At 40.3% G+C, this 20,554-nt stretch overlaps 1 protein-coding gene across 1 annotated transcript; it reads right to left on the bottom strand.

Moving 5' to 3' along the window:
• Positions 1-116: 116 nt before the first annotated feature.
• acbd3 (acyl-Coenzyme A binding domain containing 3) lies at positions 117-17,850 on the bottom strand. The gene is made up of 8 exons (XM_088325474.1): positions 17,506-17,850; positions 13,123-13,264; positions 12,835-12,975; positions 12,592-12,750; positions 12,320-12,494; positions 5,836-6,082; positions 4,833-5,123; positions 117-1,087 (listed from the first exon to the last, which is right to left on the bottom strand). Exons 1-8 carry the CDS (start codon positions 17,795-17,797, stop codon positions 873-875), a joined length of 1,662 nt encoding a protein of 553 aa, XP_088181600.1. The 5' UTR covers positions 17,798-17,850; the 3' UTR covers positions 117-872.
• Between the last annotated feature and the right edge of the window lie 2,704 nt (positions 17,851-20,554).

The following is a 20,554-nucleotide window of genomic DNA, read 5'->3' as shown; positions in this document are numbered from 1 at the left end:
CTCACTCGAAACATTTATTGAGCTTATTTCGTTCGCACATAACAGTTGGAGAATATGTTGAAACGTGGCAAACATTCAGTAGACAGAAAACAGATGGTATTAACAAACAGGTAAAATATAAGAGATGAACATAATTTTAATCAAGATTAAATATATGCCCAGAAAAAAAATCTTCAAACTTATACACCTAAAAGATACAGTGACAGAAATATGCCTCCCATTTATGACATGTCTTACTGTTATATATCTGTTTTTGTTCATTTAAAGTTCATTCATGAGGGATAAAAATGTTTTACTTTGTTGTACGTTTAACAGTGCATTGAATTTTCAAACACCTCTGACCTAGACTTAAAACCCCTCCTTTACACAAACGTATCTATAGAATTATTTTCATTGCATTGCCGTGTGAAAAACGACCAACCCGGGAAAACAAAATTGAACACAATAGACGGCACTTTAGAAAAAAACGTATGTGTTAGAATTGCAGAAAAGTTAAAGCAATCACTATACAGTAATGATCGTGCCGCATTCATTTGTAGATGGAATATTATTTGAAATCCAGGGTGATATACTCAGATTGTGGAAACCATTTAGAGTGGACTACTGGATGCTTCTTCCTTCATCATTTGTACCAAGCCAACAAAAACAGATCTATATGATCCAAACATTTTGAGAATAAGTGACTGAGGAAGACACAATTCAGTTCATTGGTCCCTTCACCGGAAAGAGAAAAGGGCTCCAGGTATGTTCATTTGTCGCCATCTGGTGGTTGTTTCAAAACTCATCTTCTCCCTCCCATGACAGACACATAAAGACACACAAGCATCCCCCTAAATACGACCACCCCTCGTCTCCCATGTTTATCTTTAGGCTTATCTGGTGTAATAGACTCTGTAGTAAACGCTTTTGGAGCGCCATAGTGAGTAGGAGTTGTCAAATTTCAGCAGGTAGACGCCACGGCCGGGGTACTGGTGGCTGCCTGCGTAGACCTCCTCGTGACAGTCCCGCCGGTACACCGGCACTATCTCGTCCACATTAGGTTTGCTCGCCTCCTTCTTGGCCTTCTCCTCCTCGCTGGTCGGCTCACCTGCAGATACAAGATCAAATAGTATACCAGTCAACCTCAGATTTGCTCCCCTTATTAGTGATTGTAATCCCCTCATCAAGCAATAATAAACCTTAAAAACGAAGGATCAACCAATATGGCTTGTTCAGGGCAGATACAAATGCCTATTATTCGTATTAAGAGGCCGATAACTGATATTTACAGCAGATATACATTTGCCGTAAAAGCTTAAAAATTGTCGTAAGCCATTTGTAATACAAAGAAAGAAAAATAATATTTGTTATAAAATCAAATAAAAACATTAATAGCGCGATAAAAACTCATACAAGTAAATAATTAGAATCCCAACACAACTAACATGACTAATCTTTTATATGAAAAATACTTATTTAAATAACTGAAATTATATGTTTAATGACTGAAAGATTTTTATATGTGGATGTTGGTGTAAAGGGGAAGTGATATGACACTTAGTACCCCTAAAGTTCTGAACCTTAAATAGGTCCTGGTCGTGAATACTATAGCTTTTAGCTATATAGGGTCGCCTCCATCGTCAGTGACGTTCGCGTGAATGTCTTTAACTCATTTTGTAGACAACGAACGCTTTTTTTGTCTTAATCAAGGCAATCAATATTCCTCAATAAACACATTATAGACTACAATTGCGACACAGTGCTGAGAAGCATAGGAAAATCCGAAATGTGTTCACGTGAAGGGGAGTCAGATTCTGCAGTGGGGTCGCTATTAGGCACAACACCGGTGTTTCCTGCTTCCCCGGTTTCTCATCCAATCAGAAGGTGCAGGGTGGGTTGCGTCAGACACAAAAAGCAGGAGAGGGGAAAAAAGGCTGAGCTGGTTGTTGCTCGGTCTTGTTCTTAACATCGGCTTCATAAAATCGCGATACTGATATCTGTCAAACTCCCAAATATTGGTGCCGATAATTGTCCCGCCTGATAATCGGTCAACGTATATTACGAAGACAAAATGGCACCCGTTTACTCTGTGGTGGGCCATTAGTCCTCTCTGCTGGCCTAAAACATATCTGAATCATGTGATGGCAATTTTATTTCGGCCATTAATACTTATTAAATCATCCCAAATTGTCTCTCAGCTTCATTTCATTTCTTCTCTCCTGGCTGCACTGTTTCAGATGTGTGCTTTCATATTCAAGCATTTTACCAATTTCATGTCAGCCATAACTTGTTGCAAGGTTTAGAAATTACCCCAAGGCCTTCACAATGAGCTCTGCAAACTAGTTTGTCCCAGGGGTGTTAAACTCATTTGAGCTCGGGGGCCACAAGGTAGAAAAAACTCACAGGGGCTAGTAGATTGACGAGAAAGAAAAAAAAGGGTGGGGGGGTCACAAAAGACAATGAGAGAGAAAGAGGAAAAGACAGTAAGAGAGGAATAGAAAGACAGAAATAAAGAAATCGAAAGAGGGAGAAAGCAAGGAAGACAGACGAAGAGAAAGGGCAGCAATAAATGGAGAAAAAGATAAAAAACAGCAGACAGAGAAGGAGAAAGATGAAAAAAAGAGTGAGAGGGAGATAAAAAAAGAGGAAGAACTGCAGCTCCAGTTGCTCTGTGAGCATCCAGAGACATATTTCAAAGTGCAGGTCAGTTTTCTCTTGTGCTTCTCTCTGCGTATTCTCACGGGCCAAGATCAAGACCTTGGGTGGGCTTGATCCAGCTAGCATGTTTGACTATTATGGTTTAGGCACTCAGAATTCGAGTTGGTGGGGCCAGCGCCTGCTCGTGGGCCTTGAGAAACGTCAACGGTTTCAAAAACTATGATTGTTTGAAATTGTGATCAGCACTGGGTGTGCTTCATGGATTACAATCAGGTTCCAGAAGCGACTTGGGCTGCGTTGGGGAGAAGCCAAGACTGCTGCTGCTGCTTGTCCTACTGCAAACAGCTAGGCTAACAACTCTTCAAAGCCACTGCTGCAGACCCTGCATCATGCCAACACCAGGTCCATTTTCCATGAGACTGATGACTTGGAGCAGCAACTCGTAGGGAACCACTACATTCAAGGACAGTTATTTTAATCATGGAGATTTGTCTCGAAAAGAGGAAAGTCTATGCTCGCGCGCAGCTCGTCGGCCTCACTCTAAATTGCTCCAATTTGTAACTTTGCTGCAGTAGTGAACTCTTAGTCGGTAATGACATAATCTCGAGGTAAATTTGTACCTTTGGGGGCTTTTTTGGAGTAGCAACGCTACTTAACGGGTTTTCACTTTTCGCTGTGGTTCTGGTCCCCATTGATCACGAAAACCGACGGATCTCTGTACGTAGAAACGGATATAACGTGACATGCATATGCATATCATGCTTTATTAAAAAGTCCGCAATACAAGAAATTGAATACTTGACCGAGGATAACATTTGCTCATGCACCGCAGCAAAATTTGCAATCTACAATTATGTTGTTGTCTGATTCAAATCACCAAGACGATCCGGATTAGGGTTGATATGAGCAAGACAAGATCGGTCTAACAAATGTTATTTTTATTTTAATTCATATATTTTCACATGCAAAAAATATAATACAGCATACCCAATATGAAATGATAAAAAAAATAAAAATACTCGGAAAACATAAGATGACGGGTATGAAATAATAAAGGTTGTGCTTACAACAAAGCAAACTGAGTACAATGGGACCTCGCTACTTCGCGGTTCAACGTTCCCGAACTCAGAGCTTCGCGGGTCTAAAAAATACTTATTCTGATATGTTTTGCACGGGCTAATTAAAAAGAAGGGGCGTAACAAACGCGGGGTGACGAGAAGTGGGTACCGGTAAAGGTGAGTGGACACGGGGGACAATAGTGGATATATATTTATCCCACCCTTACCTTTGGTAATATACACTTTTTTCCTTTGATTACTTTCAACGGGACCCGGACTCTGCAGGTCTGCATCAAACCTTATATACCGGTATCATTTTCCGTTTATTTTGCCAGCTGTGATTTTTGGACTGTGTACTTTAATGAAGGACATTCAGTTTCAATCGCGGGACTTAAAGTCGGGTCTGGGTTAATTTTGTGTTTTTGTAACATTCTTTTAATGTGGGCGAATGCGGCTTATATACAGGTGCGGCTTGTGTAAGTACAAAATCGGTTTTCCTCTTAAAATGTGGTGGGTGCGGCTTATAATCAGGTGCGCTCTATAATCCGGAATTTACGGTAAATCAAACTCAGGGTAAAGTCAGAAGAGCGCAAAGAAACGGTGATCACCAACGGGTGCCCCATGGATTTTTATCTGGTCCGGAAAGCGACTAAGGCAGAGAGATGTCAAGAGCGAGCCTGCAGGACCTGCCTACTGCTAACAGCTAGGCTAACAACTTTCTTAAGCCCCCCTGCGAAGCCTGTATCTCACCAACGCCAGGTCCATTACCTATGAAACAGATGACCTGGAGCTACAACTTGTGGGAAATCACTACACTCCGGACTCTATTTTCATCATCTTGGAGACCTGGATAAACTCGATACCAGCCACTCTATAAATCGATTTCTTACACTGGAAAGAGTGGCCCTCCAAATTTTGTTGTTCTTTTGTAAAGACTATTCAAAACACCAACTGTAATTCTGTGTTTTTATTTGTATATTTATAGTTATTATTTTGCTACTGTCGTATACACCCAGTCGGTAATGACAACAGCTCGAGGTAAGTTTGCCCTTTGGTCTCCATTTAACGTGATAAAGGGCTTACTATACCCTGAAAATTAAATCACAACGACTTTTTATTGCCAGGCCCTCCACTCACCTTCTTCATCCTCGTCTTCATCGCTGGACTCCGACACGTGCACGCTGACTGAGGCTGACGTAGAGTCCGTCCACTCGAAGAAGACTCCGAAGCCAATATCGTAATAGTCTGTGGCAAACTCCCAGAAGAGGTAGGAACCTTCCTCGTGGGTGGGAACGCGGACCGTCACCACCTCGCCGCGACCAACTGTTATCACGCTGTCGGCGTCCTGACGGATCTTCTCTTTGAAGTCCTTTATCTGGGGTCTCGTCCACATAGAGGGTGCGGCGATGACAGGCGGGGAGTCTGCTCCTATTTAAAAAAAGATTCACTTAGTAATGTAAGTATAGTGGGACCTCGCTACTTCGCGGGTTCAGAGCTTCGCGGGTCTAAAAAATAATGATAATAAAATAAAATAATTTTAAAAAACACACACTTTTCATATATATATATATATATATATATATATATATATATTTGCCACAAAAACTAAAAAAAAATGGCTTAAAACACTCGTTACCTCTTCGACCATTTAACACAAAAAAACAATTTTAGGACTGTGTTGCTAGTGTGTCCGTATTCCTCATATGACATTGCAGCTTAGAAAGTCAAAGACCAGAAAACCTGTCTTCAAAATGCATCACCTCAGAAAATTGGAACGAACGAACGAACAAGAGCACGCACACACGCGCACGCACGCACGAAGTGGTTGGCGCGTGTGCAGCACAGTTCTGAGGCCATGAGATCGTAAGTTTCTTCCGGGCACTCCAGTTTTCTCCCACATTCCAAAAACACACATGTCACGTTAATTGGCCGGTCCAAATTGTCCTGATATGTGAATAAGCGAGCAAATTGTCTGTCCCTGTGTGCCATGCGAAATTAATATATTTACATATATATATATATATGTATGTATATATATGTGTGTGTGTGTGGATCTTAAGCAAACACCATTTACTTACATTTCGCATGTTTTAGGATTTGGGAATCCCTTTAAGAATGGACACAAAGTACACAGACTCACGGAATAAAGGCCCGTTTTCCGACACTTCCTCTGCTGGGTCAGGTTCCACTTCCCGCTCGGTGTTTTCCAGGTACGAGTCGACGCCATTAATGGTGGGCGTGTCCTCCGCAGAGAGTGGCAAAGCTGCTGTGCATATGGGACCCGCTGTCAAGGCGGCCGTGGACTCGGTGCTACAACAACCACCAGCCTCATGGTGGCCATGTGCTAAGGAATCCGCGTGCTGTAGCTGCTGCTTTTGCAAGGCCGCCTGCAATTAAAGGAAAGCTGATCACCCACTAATCAAGATACTATTCTACCAATTTAAATAAGAAGGACAACCATACCAAGAGAAAATTTAGAATACCCAATCAACCTGAGATGTGTTTTTTTTTTAAACGAGAGAAAACAGCAGTACTTAACGAAAACCTATTCAGGCCTAATGAGATCATAAAATCGCGACAGAAGATGACTGGTTAGTGGATATTGAACATTGGACCTCAGAAATCTGAGTTGAATTTTCTCATCAATCAACGATTATATTCTTCATATGATTTGAAAACATTGTTGACAATGTGTAAATAGCTGTCAATTACTTCTTTGTTGACATCCTGTGGCAACTTGTAGGTTATTCGCAGGAAGATTTGGGTAAAACTAATACAATTTTACCTCAAATTTCTCGGAAAAAAATAGAGCTGAAAAATCTTTCGTCATGCTTTCGTCCCTCAAGATGAAATGGGACACCAGAAAGCGGCCATGTCACTCGGGTCAGGGTGACACAACATACTATTTTGTTCAACAGCAGGGCCCGACAGCTTTCACTGGTTTACCCCTGCCGCATCATACGGGTGCCCAGGCCATCCTTAAGAACGCGTCCACAATCCCACTATCCTTTCACAACACCTCTCCACTCCTTTCTATCACCAACAAGAGCTCTAGCTTCCATTATATTTAGACCTCTTTCCTGCAGTGCACTCATAACACCATCCATCCACATCAATCACAGCCTTCCTCTTGGTCTCATTCCATTGACTTCTCCTCTTCAACATTTGCTCCTCATCCATCCTCTCCATGTGTCCAAACCAACTGAATACTCTCTTATCAACACGCTTGCTCAGTTCCACGACTACTCAAGTTCTGTCTCTCACAATTTCATTTCTCAATCTATCCAATCTTGTCACTCAAAACATTCAATTCCCTTCTTAAATCTGCATTCAGTCTCCAAGTCTCTGCACCATACAACACAGTCCCCTCTTAACATCCATACTCATACTCTTGTTGTTCATCACTCTCCCCAGAGCACCCAAAACCTTGCTTCACTCTGTGCTATACCTCGCACTCCATTCCACCAACTGCAGCCACATCACAACCCAAGCACCTAAAGCTTTACACTTTTTCCAGCACCTGTCCATGCAACCTGATTTCTAACGTCATGCCCAATCCAACACGTGAACACTTCATCACCTTACTCTTCCCAACATTCACACATACCTTACGATACCACCTTGATCGGCCTCATCTCTGAAGGGGACGAGGCGGCATACAGGGATGAGGTGGAGTCACTTTCAACGTGGTGTTCGGAAAACCACCTCATATTGAACACCACAAAAACAAAAGAACTGATTCTGGATTTCAGAAGGAATGGCAGGAATCCAGCACCACTCACCATAAAAGGAGACTGTGTAGAGAGAGTCCACTCCTTCAAATTTCTGGGTGTGCACATATCCGACGACCTCTCCTGGTCTGCAAACACCAGAGCGGTGGTAGGGAAGGCCCAGCAGCGACTGCACTTCCTGAGATTGCTCAGGAAAAATAACCTAAAACAGCAGCTGCAGGTGTCCTTCTACAAAGCCACAGTGGAGAGCATCCTAACATACTGCATCATGGTGTGGTATGCTGGGTGCACAGCAGCAGACAGGAAAAAGCTCCAGAGGATCATCAAAACAGCCCAGAGAATCGTCGAGCAGAAAACATCATCATGGACTTTTCTCACCCCGGCCACCACCTCTTCGACCTGCTGCCTTCCGGCAAGCGCTACAGGTCACACAAAGCAAAAACAAACAGACTCAGAGACAGTTTCTTCCCCACAGCCATTACCACCCTAAACAGACACCGCACAAAAAAACTGAAAACTGTTGCAAAAAACTACCTCACATGATTGTAAAATGGTACTCACGTACATGCTGTCTGCACTATGTTTGTTCACTGCTCAAAACAGACACCGCACAAAAAAACTGAAAACTTGTGCCAACACTACCTCATACGAATATAATGGTACTCATGTCTATGTTCTTGCACATGTCGACTGCACTATGTTTACTGCTCACCTTGCACAATGTCTGACCATTTCCTTTTTTCTGCACTATGTTGTCTATGTTTGCACCAATGCATATGCTGACTATTTTTTGCACTATGATGACTTTGCACCAAATGCAATATTGCACAACCCTTACGATACCAACGGTATCACGACAACACTGTATGTAACATCCCACATGCTGACATTTCTTGTGTAAATACCATGTAAATTATAACTATAGCCTTATCCCCCTTGTTTTATAACCTTATATTCTCTGTTCCTTTATCTTCTTGTCTCATACCTCACTGTGAATGTGTAAAACTGGAGTGTCATGCCCAATTTTGTTGTCACAATATGTTAACCCATTTTGTAACAATGACAATAAAGGTATATTCTATTCTATTCTATTCTATCACATACTCTTCCAAACTCAGTTACCAACCTTCTCAATGTTTCCTCGGAACCAGCCACAAGCGCGGTGTCATCTGCAAACAATAACAACTGACTTACCTGCCACACTGTTCCACTGTTGTCCATCATCTCTACACCTCTGCCAAATACTCTTGGATTCACCTCTCTCACCACACCATCCATGTACACATTAAACAGCCATGGTGACATCACACACCCCTGTCTCACACCAGTCAACACAGGGAACCACTCACTTGGCTCACTCCCTTCTCTTACACATGCTCTGCTGTTCATATAAAAACTCTTCAATGCTTCCAACAACTTTCCACCCAATCCATACATCATCATTTGCCACAACGCCTCTCTATCAACTCTGTCATACGCCTTTTCCAAGTCCATGAAAGCCAAATAAACATCCTTACCTTTTACAAAATATTTCTCACACACCTGTCATACTGCAAACACCTGATCCACACATCCTCTTCCTTTCGTGAAACCACTCTGCTCCTCCATCACCACCTCGTTCGTTCTTTCTCGCTCTTAATCAAGACTCTTCCATACAGCTTACCCGGCACAGACAACAAACTGATACCTCTCGAATTGCTACATTCATACTTATCACCTTTACCCTGATACAATGGCACCACACATGCACTACACCAATCGACAGGAACCACACCACTTAAAAAGCATACATTTAACAAGCGTACTAACCAGTCAATCATAGATGTGCCACCTTTTTTTCAGGCATTAAGCAGTACAACCATCCAACCCAGGTGCCTTCCCCCCTTTCATTTCTTTCACTGCCTCTTGCACCTCCCATGTTTCCACAAGCTTCACATTTAAATCACCCAACACAGGCATTCTCTCCATACTATCGATCGCCTCGACTCTCACTTCTCTCCCATCCTCCACATTTAGCAACTCCTCAAAATACTCTGCCCATCTCGTCCTGACTGTACTACCGCTAACCAGCAATCTACGATCCTTATCTTTCACTTTCTCTTCCATTCCAGACTCACTGTTTCTTACTCTTTTCACTTCTTTCCAGAACACTTTTCTCCTTTCCTCAAAGTTCACTCCTATCTTTCGAGACCATTCATCATTTGCTTTCCTTTTCGCTGCTTCCACTGCCACTTTTACCAAGCTTTTCTTCACTTTATAGCTTTCATACGCATCGCCACTCTTATCTTGCAGCCACTCCTCAAAGGCACGTCTCTTTTCTGTCACAGCCTCTCATACCTTATCATTCCACCATTTACTTCCTTTCCTAATACCTCGACCAACTTTTCTCATTCCACACACTTCTTTTGCACTCCTCAACACTGCCTCTTTAAACCACTTCCATTCAATTTCCACACTCTCAATCTCTCTTCTACTAATCCGTTCATACTCTTTCCTTATCCTCTCTTTAAACTCTCCTTTTCTGCCTTATTCAACTCTGACATTTTCACCTCTTCCCTCACACTCTTCTTATAACTAGCCCTCCACGATCCATCTATTCTCAGTTTTCCTTGAACATAAAAATGATCAGACATACCACTCATTTCACCTCTGTAAACATGCACATCCAACAATCTACTTAACATCCCTTTCTTAACTACTACATAATCAATCAGTGCTCTGTCCACTATCTTGCCACTATTCACTCTGACAAACGTATACTTATTCACGTCCCTCTTTTTAAACAATGCATTTCCAATCACCAACACATTTTCCACACATAACTCAATCAATTTCTTTCCACTCTCATTTCTTCCTGGTACTCCATATCTACCAATCCCACTTCAACCTCACCCACATCAATCTGGAAGATATCTCTTTCCACTCCACCAGTTTTTCCTTTGCTCTCTCACTCACAAGCACAGCCACTCCTTCTCTAGCATGTCCACCCGTAACTCCAGACCTTTTACCATACAAACATACAAGCTGTAATTCACCCTTTCCTTTCATCTTTGTTTCACTCAAGGCTAACACCAGGGATGTGATTTGACCAAAGTGAAATTATCTGAAAATTAGGCGGGGGTCTGGGGGCCGCGGGCACCCAGCTAGGTCCAGGGCAGTGCCCTGGTGGGGGGACAAGTGGGGCGAAGCCACCCGGAGCTCATGGGTTTTACGTTTTTTTAAGTACTTTCAATGCACTCAGATGACAAAGAAATAGACAAAACAACAGCATCAATTTTCAATGTATTTTGAACTATCCCATATAAAATTACAGTTTAAGTCAACTCAAAATCAGTCACATTAAAAAACATTGGACTGCTTTTGCTTTTAAAAACTATCACTGAGAATATCATCATATCTAACTCATGTGATTACTAAGTTAACACATAAATCATGTTGAAGAGTTCAAATTTCATGAAGAAATAATTGTATCATGACCAAATGAAAAGTAACTCATATTAGAACATACCACAAATGTCTTTGTTATAGCAGAAGATGTTATCTATAAATGAAAGTACAATAAGTATAGGCCCTACAGTAAAGTGTTGGTGTAATGTACACATGAAAATCTATTATTGTAATTGTTAAATATTTATGGCCATTTTTATTACGTTATAATATTTTCGAAAAAAAGGGGAAAACTGTCAAATAAATTTTAAAAGTTTACCACCTACCTCAAAATTCACGACTCTATCAGCAACTGGTACAGGTTTTTGGGGTGGATCACGTCTCTCTATTACCGCTTCCGTTTGTGGTGTCAATAAGGGATGGAGGCCTTAAAGTTTTGGAGTTTTTGTTTGGGCACCGAAACTACCAGCGATGGAATAATTTGTTGTTCTTGACTGGAGTTCTTTCACGTGTTTTTTGCTCTTTGCGTGACTTTCAAGAGCTTTGAAACCTCTCCCACCATAGACAATGGTATCATGGCATCAAATGCAAAGCGCTTTCCCGGCACGATCGATCTTCCGAATAAAGTCACTGAACAAATTCGTCACAGTCTTCTTTCCAACATTTGTAGATAATTCCTTCTCCAACCAGTCCGATCGAAACTTGTTTTTTACGATCTTATCAATTTCTTTACCTCGCGGAGCATCTTTGCGTTCGATCTCGGACATCTTTCTTTAAACACTCTGCAAAAACGTGTGAGAAATGAACAATGGCATACTCCTACGCCTTTATAACAAGCGCGTTTATTGGTCAACACGGAGACTTCAACCAATCGCAAGTACGTTTCATTTCAGTTACGGAAACACTAAAATGGAATGCTGTAGAGACGAAATCGGTTTTTTTACCAATTAAAAAATCGGAAATCTTAAAATTTTATTTTTGTAGATAAAAAAAGCGGAATTCCGCGAATTAGCGGAAAAATCACATCCCTGTAACACATCAACCTTCCTTTAAGTCATCATCCTTCCGATCTCCTCTTTCTTCCACTCAGTCGCTTTACTTCCACATCCTCTCACATTTAGTGACCCTATAACTAGGGTTTGCGAGACCTTTTGGTCTCCCGCCCCCTTTCTTTGCCTTGCTGTCTCTTAGGGAGTAGAGAGAGAGAGAGGAGAGGATCCCCAGCCCCCTCGCTCCCTCCACTTTAGTCGCCTCTTACGACACACAGCGGACCATGGTGGGAGAATTCTCTTACCTCTCACAAGGAGAGGTAAAATCCATGATAATTTTATTGAAAACCCGGCTTGTGATTTTGCCAACTCATCTACATTTAACGGGTAGTTGGCATAATGTAAAAATTTAATAGTTCAATGTTCTAAAATTCAATTGTGTTTTATCCTCTTTGTTATTGTTTACTATCAAAGTTTTATTGTAATTAGATGCAATGATCTGAGAGATGAAGCCGACCTGCTGCTGGGCAAGCTGGACCTGGTAGAGCTGCTGCATGTACTGTTGGTAGTGTTGTTCCTGGAGCTGACGAATAAGGCCCATCTGCTGTTCAGGGCTGTTAGGGTACTGTTGGGCAGCGTACTGCTGGAACTGCACCGCTGTCTGGGCGTTCAGGGCGGCCATTATCTGCTGTCTGGAAAAAAAAAGGGGATGGACCAGTTGAAGAAACAGAAGCAGTAATGTGCTACGGATGCATGTTTGTGGCCATTGTTCACAAGACCTGCACCTACTTTTGCTGCTCCACTCTTAGCCTCTCTTCTTCTGCTTGTCTCCTTTCCTCTTCTTCCCGCCGCCGCCTCTCCTCCTCCTCTAACCTCCGTCTTTCCTCCTCCTGCCTCAGTCGCTCTCGTTCCTCCTCCTCTCGCCGCTGACGTTCCTCTTCTTCTTTCCTAGATAGTATTCCAACATAAGGATTAACAGTGTCAAAAATTAAAATACAATTAAATGGACAAAAAGGCCAGGCAATAGTGTACCTTTTCCTGTCTTGCTCTTCCTTCTCTATCTTGTGTGAGGTGGCATACGGCGCAAAGAGCTTACAGCACTTGTTGAGCAGCCGCACAAACTCCACCATGGCTTGCTCCTTCTCCATGCTACCCAGAGAGGCCCACTCCTTCCTGAATGTGGACAGAAAATAATATTTTTAGAAATAATTATTTTCTTGCGAATTAATAAGACATGAAGCAGGGTTATATTGCAGCTACCAGAAAAGGGCAAATAAACAATCAGCGTGTTGAATGACGCAATGCGCATATGGTGCTTACCTACGATCGTTGCCCAGCACATCAAAGAAACCCACTTCAGGGGAAGCGTCAGGGTTGTAAGGGCCAAGCAGCACCTGTTTGTGCAGTGCCACTAGCCGCAGTTTCTCCTCGTAGGTCGGGTGAAAGGCTTTGCCGTCCTTATCTGCCACAAAACAATGAGACAGGACAGAGAGGAAAATAAAATAGCTAAGGTTGCTATTACAACACAAAAGACCGGTGGCACTGGTAATAACTGCGTCCACAATAGTTTTTGCAGAGTAAACATAAAAAGAACTATTGACATTGTAGTAAAGCCTCTGTACAAAAATCAAAATGCATGGCCTATTTGGGCTGACATAACGACAAAAGCTCTATGTAAGGAAGGCATTTGGAACAAAAACAACCTAAAAGTCAAGTTTAAAACTCGTTGCTGAACAAAGGTCAACAACACTCAATTGTTCTTGGTCAGGTCATGTGTCAAGCTTTTCAAAAACAAATAAAAAATAATCATAGTGCTTTTTATTACTATCAAAACATTAATAGGTAAATGCTGTGGTCTACTGGTGGAAGTTTAAAACTTCAAAGTGGAGCAGAATCCCAACTGTTGATGCAGTCGGGCCAAACCGCCAAAGTCATCATCAATTTTTGTGAGCATGTTCTAATGTGCTACAATTCCCATAGTGAACTATAGCAATCCTCCAAATGGGGAAAAAAGGTTGGATAGTTTTCACTGTAGAATACTAAAGCCACTAAGTAAGTGTGTGTGTACACACACACACACACACACACTCTAAGCTACCCAAATAATCTAAGTGAATATTTGTTCATTTTGAATGGTGATGCATTATGGGTAACTTAAAAATCCCCTATTATGGAATGAACAGCCACAACAGTGCCTTTAACAATACAACAAAACTTTTCCATTAAGAAACACACTTTTTTGACGAGGACAAAATAACAGTAGTAGTATCAATAGAAATAAACGACACCTGTGCGCTTTACAGCTATATAATCAAACGAAAGCTTGACAGGAATTTTAGAATATTAACTAGTATTTAGTACAAAAAAAAAACAAAAGATGTGAAAAAGAGAATAATAATACAACAAATCCTGTTCTTGCAATAATTAATTCGAAAGGAATATTTGCTCATTTCAAATGGTGCCGCATTGGAACAGGGGTCTCCAACCTTTGAGCCTTTAAGGGCATGGAGTAACAACAAAGGGCACCTTCATAATGCACTTCCAAAGTAAGAATTTGAATTTATTAGTTTAATTTCTATCTTACTGATATTTTACGCAAGAACTGATTTTAACAATTATTCATAATGATTCAACAAGGTAGGAAACAAACTTCAACATACAGTATTTTGATTCTTTACCTTTCAGTTTTTTTCAGACACAAATGCTCAAAAAGAAAAAAAAAAAGAGGACAACTTTCATGACATTTTGCAGGAATTCACATTACATTTTTCAAAACGCTATTATCAGTTTAAGTTTAATGAACTTTGCATCGTTTTTGTACAAATGATAAATCATGTCTAATCATTACTAATGACTAAATGTGAAGCCATTAAAACAAAACGTATCTTTTAAAAACTTAACGCGTTTAACAGTTTTTTATTATTTAACTGCATCTTTGCCATGGGACTGAACTGTGCCAACAACGACATTGTAGTTTGTTTGTTTGCCTGTTAGTGGTAAGGGTGGCATTACAAGCTCTTCACCAGTGTACTGTAATTTGGAGTGTAAATTGCCCCCAGCTGGACATCGGAGAAAGTGGAGAGGATATCGCTGCCATTCTTTTCATCTTTAAGTACTATGTCAGCAATACTCAACATTGCTTCTTTAAGAGCCTCACCGTTTGAAAATGTCTTCTTCCTCTTTATCAAAAATTGTGTGGCTATAAAAAAGGTTACAGTTGGTTTTTGAGAGTTTTATTTGTAATACCTTGCGGTCACATTGGTTGAGTCGAAGATTCCGTTAAGGCAATGTACTGTATGTACATTGAAAATATAGCTTTACTTGCTTATTTTACAACTGATTTTCATGCTGGTAACTTTTTTGTCAACGCCAACACGTACTGTTATTCAGGAAAATTAGAAAACAAAAAAATTCATGACAAACAATTTATTAAAACAACCATTTATGAATATTTATACAAATTACAAAAAAATGGCATTGAAATTTTAACAATTTATGCAACTTCACAATCTCTCACGGCACACTAGTGTGTCGCGCCACAGTGGTTGAAAATCACTTACATAACAGCATTATTTTTTCAGTAAAATTGCTATTCCGCTATTACAATGCCATTATCGTTACAGACGATCAAAAGCGATGCATTACTTTGAATGAAGCGGGTTTCCGCTCTTCTCAGAGTTGTTTACATCACGTCTTTTGGTATTATTTTACCATTTAAAATAGCAACTACTATTTGGATAGCGATGACCAATACTGTATTCACTAAAGCGGCGAAAGAAATGGCAAATTGGTGAATGCAGCAGCAATCAAAACCAACTCGTTCGCGAACGGCTCCTGGAAGTGGAAGCCAGCTACCCACCAATCGAGAACTGGTTCCCTTCAAGATGTTATATTTCTCTTGTGATTGATCAAAATGCATTTTTCAGGGAATTTGTGCTGTTGACTTTTAATTTATTTGAGTATAAAAAAGGTTAAAACAGTTTTGTATTTCATCTTTTTCTTTGTGGATGTAGAATTTTTTTTTTTTATGTTCCCTGTATTATTATTTTAAAGTGTTAACGTATGTTAATTTTGATTCTCCCCCTCTTTAAGTCATTCATAGTAATACAGAATAAATGGTAATATATGGATTAAACAACAACAAAAAACTGAAGAGCCATTTGGGAGCCAGAAGAGTCAGTTCTTTTTAGTGACCCTAGTCGAAAAAGACTGTTCTCTAAAAAGAGTCGGAATTCCCATCCCTTCAATTAACCATTCGAGTTAGATTAAATTTAGATAGATAGATAGAGATAGATAGATACTTTATTCATCCCCAAAGGGAAATTCACATTTCCAACAGCATCCCTGAGCTGAGAACAATACAATAATAAAGCAAAAAGAATACAATATACAAATACCCAGTGTGACGTGCAAATGCCCACTGTAGCGTGTTATATAGAATCACTAAATAGTGCTACACAGAATACATATTGCAATAAGATTCGGTAATATGCAATGTAGGTGGTGTGGTTTACTGTGGGCTTTTACTCTGCCGGGTAGAGTTAAAGAGCCTCATGGCATGAGGAAGAAAAGATCTCTTCAGTCTGTCCGTAGTACAAGACAGTGACAGCAGTCTGTCGCTGAAACTGCTCTTCTGTCTGGAGATAATGCTGTGTAGTGGATGCGATGGATTGTCCATGATTGACCGCAGCTTTTCCAGTGCCCGTCTCTCAGCTACTGTTGTTAGGCTGTCCAGCTCTTTGCCCACAACAGAGCTCGCTTTCCTAGCTAGTTTATTGAGACGAGAGGCATCCTTCTTCTTGACGCTGCCTCCCCAACACGCTGTCGCATAGAAGAGGGCGCTTGCCACAACTGTCTGATAGAATATTTTCAGGAGCTTTTTGCAGATTTTGAAGGAGACCAGCCTTCTGAGGAAGTAAAGTTGGCTTTGCCCTTTCCTACATAGAGCTTTATTAAACTTATTTAGTTTTAATTACTGCTGATTGCTATTTATTATATTGTTTACTGTGTATTTTTGTTGTGCTTTAGGTGCAGGATAGATCTGTTGCTGGTGAGGTGCAATAAATACTACAAGGTTGTATAACACACAACTACCTGTCTGTTTTCTATTCAACTGACTCGGAGACTGCTCAGAAATAATGAAATTATTTGACATAAAAGTTAGTTTTACAGTGACGGAAATAATTATTTCCATTTGTAAGTGGTCACTAGTTACCTTTACCAGAAAGTATATCGGCTACTAACTGAGTTACTTTTTGGAAGAGGTAGTGGGCAAATATAACTAATTACACTGCATAACTGTGATGCTAGCACACAGTGCTAAAGCTAACTAGGCGTGGTGTCCGGACGAGAGGGCATTTGACCAATCAGAATTGTTCACGGCAAAATAAGCAGGAGAAGTCCGGTCATGGCTAAATAATTGCCTAAATTAATTGAAAAATAATACACTTATTTGTATTGCATTGTCTTCAAGATAATTATTCGAGCTGAACCAATAGGGCGTGAAGACGACGAACAATGCAAATAAAAATGAAGTAGACAATGGCGGAAGCGCTGTGCGCGTTCTACCTGGTTGACAGCAGCTAGCTACACTCTGTGTAGGTGACAGTTTAGCCTAGCTGCGTCGTGCTTATTTACAAGTTTATGGTTAAATTGAGACATTTCCGCATTTTTTTTCAGGTTGAATGTAAGAACTCGACAAACCTTTGAAAAACTTAATCGCCATTCCATAGAGATCTTGAAGAGGAAAGCCCCATTTGGTCTCAAGGGACGATTTGTCAGATTCCTCATCGTCGCCTTCGCCCTCTGGGGTGGCCAGTGTTTGGACGTCGGGTTCAGTGACGGCAGCAGCGTCCGTTGGCTCTTGCGGCGTCTCCTCCACTTGTCCCTGCTCGCCCTCCGAGTCCGGACTGAGCGTGAGGCCGTCGATGGAGACTTCGAGCCGGCTTGAAGCGGCGCTATCTAGGTAGCCGCTGTGAACCTCAGTCGCCATCATGCAGACTGTCAGCTGAAGCGGCCACGTACCTACTTCCGTTTAACTTGACGGAACTTCCGGGATTAAGAACCCAGTTAATAAATATCACGTTCATATACGGTAATATATTTATGAAAACAAATCAAATTTATAATTATTGAACTTCAAACATTTAACTTGTATAAAATAAAAAACAAAACAAAAAAAATGTACTTTTGGAGTTGAGTTTGGGGATTTAGCCTTTGTTGTTTATTACGGGAATACACTACTATAAAAATTCAATACCGTACCGATACCCTCGACAAAGTACAGGAAGTAATTGTTACAGATATCAGGTACCCATGCCAATATTATATGAAATTTTCTTCATCTGGAAAAATCTTTACCTTTGGAAATGTGTTTTGGGGATTTAAACCTTGGCTTGTATAATAGTAACAGTAGCATATGTCTACCCTATGATCAGTACATTACCAATGATAACGTATTGTTTTGCAAAAAATTAATTGATGCTTTTCATTTAATTCATTATTCAACTAAATTATAATAGTATTTATTTTTCACTCTCCAGTAAGCCTCTAACACATTTACAATGTATATATTAAACAATTTTAAAAGCAATTAACTCTGAGAAACACCCAACAAAATGTAAATTAGAAATATTGACTTTTCAGTACAACAACAAAAAAAACTACAAAATACAAAAATAAACTATCCCGCCGCTATTGGTGTGTAAGTGTGTGTGTGATGGGTAAGTGTGAAGCACATTGTAAAGCGGTTTGGGAGGTCTTCATTGACTTGAAAAGGGCTATATAAATGCAGACCATTTACCATTTTTATTTATTTATTTTAAACACATTCCCGACAAACACTGGACACATGAATTTAAATAATTACAAATCTAAAAATGAAAAAAAAAGTATATACAAAACAATGTTTACCTTTTAAATAATAAACAAATTTAAAGTTAACAGCACATAATCAATGTAAAATTGCATATTGACCAATCACAAGAGAGGTAAAGCGTCTGGAAGCGAGCCGGTGTTATGCTGAGAAATGCATCCCTGCCGAGATTTGCATCCCCTAGCTACTATGAGCACTTTTACCTCGTTTTATCTCACTTTTATATCACTTTTCGGGAATGTAATGGCGATCATATAACTAAAACCACTTCGACTTGCATTTGTTGGGAATGTAATACAACTTAAACCATTCCGTCTTTGTATTTGTTGTGAATGTAATCGAACGGTAATGCACACCGTATATAAATCACTTTTGAGAGCTGTTATGCACTCTACCATAACGCTTATTATGCTGAAATAAGCTTTATGGTAGAGTGCATAACAGTTTCAATACAGGCGATTTGAATAGAAAAAGGCCAAATAAACATGTTACCTGCTCAAAAGTGATTTGTATACGGTGTGCATTACCGTTCGATTACATTCACAACAAATACAAAGACGGAATGGTTTGAGTTGTATTACGTTCCCAACAAATGCAAGACAAAGTGGTTTTGGTTATATGTTCGCCATTAATTTCCTGAAAAGTGATATAAAAGTGAGATAAAACGAGATAAAAGTGCTTATATTAGCTTGGGGATGCAAATCTCGGCAGGGATGCATTTCTTGGCATAACACCGGAATTTGTACCCCATAGCGGGAGGGCTATTGTCTTTTGTTTTAAAAAACAAAATGTGTTGTAAGCTGTTGCTGGAAGTGCAATTGGTTATGTTTGAAATGCATCAATGCTGAGCAAAACAGTTTAGGGGTAACAATAGTTGTGTCTGCCATGCATTTGATGTTACACCAGCACAATACCATGTTTCCGTAGTAATGTGGTTAGCACATTCACCTAATGTGCGAAAGGTCCCTGGTTTGAGAGCGGGTGGAAACATTTGTTGGCCTGGAGAGGGATGGGCGCCACCAAGCTGTCCTTGCCCAAGACACGCCAAAGGAAATGGTGCCCCTAATACCCTAGTGCAGACCTGGGCACTCCGGTCCTGGAGGGCCATACGTCCTGCCAGATTTTGAAGTTTGCTCTTCTTTAACTCAGGTGATACAAATTATAACCTCGTTAGCAAGCTAGCAAGTGCTCGTTAACGATACTGGTGATTGGAATCACCTGTATTGGATCAGAGAAACCTCAAAAATCATGCAGAATATACGGCCCTCCAGGACCGGGGTGCCCAGGTCTGCCCTAGTGGGTAAGGGATCCAACCAACCCATACAGCTACTCATCTACCGAGAAGTCGTTGATCCAACCCAAAGTTTCGTCCTCTCTGAAAGAAAGGCTCGTATTTTTAAAAGAAATACTTATAAATTTCAACATGATATTTCCCTTAATATTTTATTTGATTAATGGGAATTTATTCTTATTATAATTTGCAGTTCTTAATTGTTAAATGGTCAGTAGCTAGCAGTCATTACTGTCATTATTCTTTTGTGAGTACTGCTACCTTAATAAGTCTTAGTAGTGGCATTGATACCTGGCATTGGTACTACTCGTGTGCTGCTGTATAATGTAGTGATGTTGCTTAGTATTTTGGGCTTTATGTAGTTATGAATCTTATCCAAATTCAATTTCTTCAGTTTTTGTTTTCACTTCCTACCCAGTGATCTTGAATATATACTGTATATTTACAGGTATATTCTTTGATCGCTTGTATTCAACACTGTATTGAATCATTGAGTTATTGTAATACAATGCGATTAAATGTAGACCTACCTGAGCATACTGTGCATCCTTTATTCTGTATTCTTCATTTATTGAGCAGAATAAACC

The sequence above is a fragment of the Urocampus carinirostris genome, chromosome 20 (genome assembly GCF_059441175.1).
Source record: "Urocampus carinirostris isolate Australia breed hairy pipefish chromosome 20, RoL_Ucar_1.0, whole genome shotgun sequence".
NCBI lineage: Eukaryota > Metazoa > Chordata > Actinopteri > Syngnathiformes > Syngnathidae > Urocampus > Urocampus carinirostris.
This window is presented reverse-complemented; position numbering and strand designations above follow the sequence as displayed.

Excerpts from the sequence above, each read along its gene's own strand:
- acbd3 (XM_088325474.1), bottom strand. The coding sequence starts at position 17,797 with ATGATGGCGACTGAGGTTCACAGCGGCTACCTAGATAGCGCCGCTTCA. Across the intron at positions 13,265-17,505 it reads GGCGATTAAGTTTTTCAAAG|ATAAGGACGGCAAAGCCTTT; the intron begins GTTTGTCGAGTT and ends GTTTTGTGGCAG. Across the intron at positions 5,124-5,835 it reads GGAAAACGGGCCTTTATTCC|GAGCAGACTCCCCGCCTGTC; the intron begins GTGAGTCTGTGT and ends TTTTTTAAATAG.